Raw genomic sequence first — 1,390 nt, 5'->3', positions numbered from 1 at the left:
CTGCTTTGGCAGTAGGGTTGGACTAAATGATCTCCTGAGCTCCCTTCTAACCACTACCATTCTGTGATTCTGTAATTATTACATGCTCCTTTTTGATGCCTTTCATTTTTTTAATCTTTCTTTATCACTTATTATTTTTTCTCTTTAGTTTTTATCACTTTTTAAAGTGTACATTCATTAATTGCTTGCATGACAATGATTTTACATACCCAAGTCCTGGCTTCCCACAGAATTTGGAAATGTTTGTTGAGAATAGAATCAAATCTTAAAATCAGAGCAGGCTTAAGTGCCTTGAGTTAGAAATAAACACTTTCTAACAGAACTCCTGATTTTGTCATCTCTATTTCTGGTACAAATTCTTGAGGAACACCTGCTATGAACAGTTTCCACAACAAACACCTTTAAGTGACTGGATGCCAGATCACTCATCACTTCTGAAACTTTAGCTTGCAGATTATTCTCTGACATCTACAGTGCTGAGTCTCCAGTTTTGTTTCCTACAGCTTTCCTAAACCACAGACAAGGTAGATACAATTATGTGACTGTGATTTATAGTTCACTGTTGCATTATACATTTGGAATAAGGCACAGTACCCTGAGTAGATAAACGTTCTCCGAGAGTCCAATGATCTCTAGTTTGCTGCTCAAGCGCACGCCGACTTTGGCTAAACTCTTCTCTTGAAGCCCATTCAACACCCAGCCTTCATATCTGTACGAGTAGCTCTTTCTGCTACTAAATCCAGGGTCTGCGGGGAATAACAGCCATTTTCACAATACTATAAGCACTTCCTAATAAATAGGCATCACAGCAAAGTCGCCCAAAGAAGGTTATAGAAAAAAAAATCTTACTTACCAATGTCAAACTTCTGGCTACCTGAAAAAAAAGAGATGGAAAATCAGATGTGTAACACTCAGTCTAGATCCAATTGTTTCCACTGAACTTAAAGAAATTTAGGGAGAGAGAGATGCAGGAGGTATAAGTAGGCTTACCTACAAGGGTGAGCACTAGTGCGAGTATGATTCCCCTCATAGTGAAGGTGAATGGGGCTCTGACAGACATGGTGAGACTTTTATGGAAGGAAGCTCAGGAACACGTGGCTGTGTTCTGCTGAATTCTCAAGTTTTTTATCAGTTTATGTAAACACTTCCCTTTTTGCAATCATGCTTTCTCTTCAGATGGAATAAAGGAAATCAAGTCATATCTTGGCATCCCTCTGATTTTTGCATATAAGCCCTTTGCTGGATTGTTTAAAAGTTTCTACTTATCCTCGTAAAACATTTTTACTAAACCATTTACAATAAATTTACAATTAACGTGTTACTTAATTTCCTAGATTGTGCCAGGGTTGGCTACCGGTATTTGGTCCTGCCACAGATTAGGTTGATTTTG

The 1,390-nt window shown here is 38.1% G+C and overlaps 1 protein-coding gene across 1 annotated transcript in view; it reads right to left on the bottom strand.

The window, feature by feature from the left end:
- LOC104529951 (vitellogenin-2) overlaps window positions 1-1,060 on the bottom strand; it is a 23,300-nt gene extending 22,240 nt beyond the window's left edge. The window contains exons 1-3 of the mRNA XM_010174400.2: window positions 991-1,060; window positions 854-874; window positions 595-746 (exon numbers count right to left, since the gene is read on the bottom strand). Of these exons, the coding sequence (XP_010172702.2) occupies window positions 595-746; window positions 854-874; window positions 991-1,060 (243 nt within the window). The remainder of the gene's footprint in view (window positions 1-594; window positions 747-853; window positions 875-990) is intronic.
- Between the last annotated feature and the right edge of the window lie 330 nt (window positions 1,061-1,390).

This window comes from Antrostomus carolinensis, unplaced genomic scaffold (assembly GCF_000700745.2).
Source record: "Antrostomus carolinensis isolate BGI_N321 unplaced genomic scaffold, ASM70074v2 scaffold13518, whole genome shotgun sequence".
Taxonomy (NCBI): Eukaryota; Metazoa; Chordata; class Aves; order Caprimulgiformes; family Caprimulgidae; genus Antrostomus; species Antrostomus carolinensis.
The sequence above is the reverse complement of the archived record's forward strand: the minus strand, read 5'-3'. Positions and strand labels throughout refer to the sequence as shown.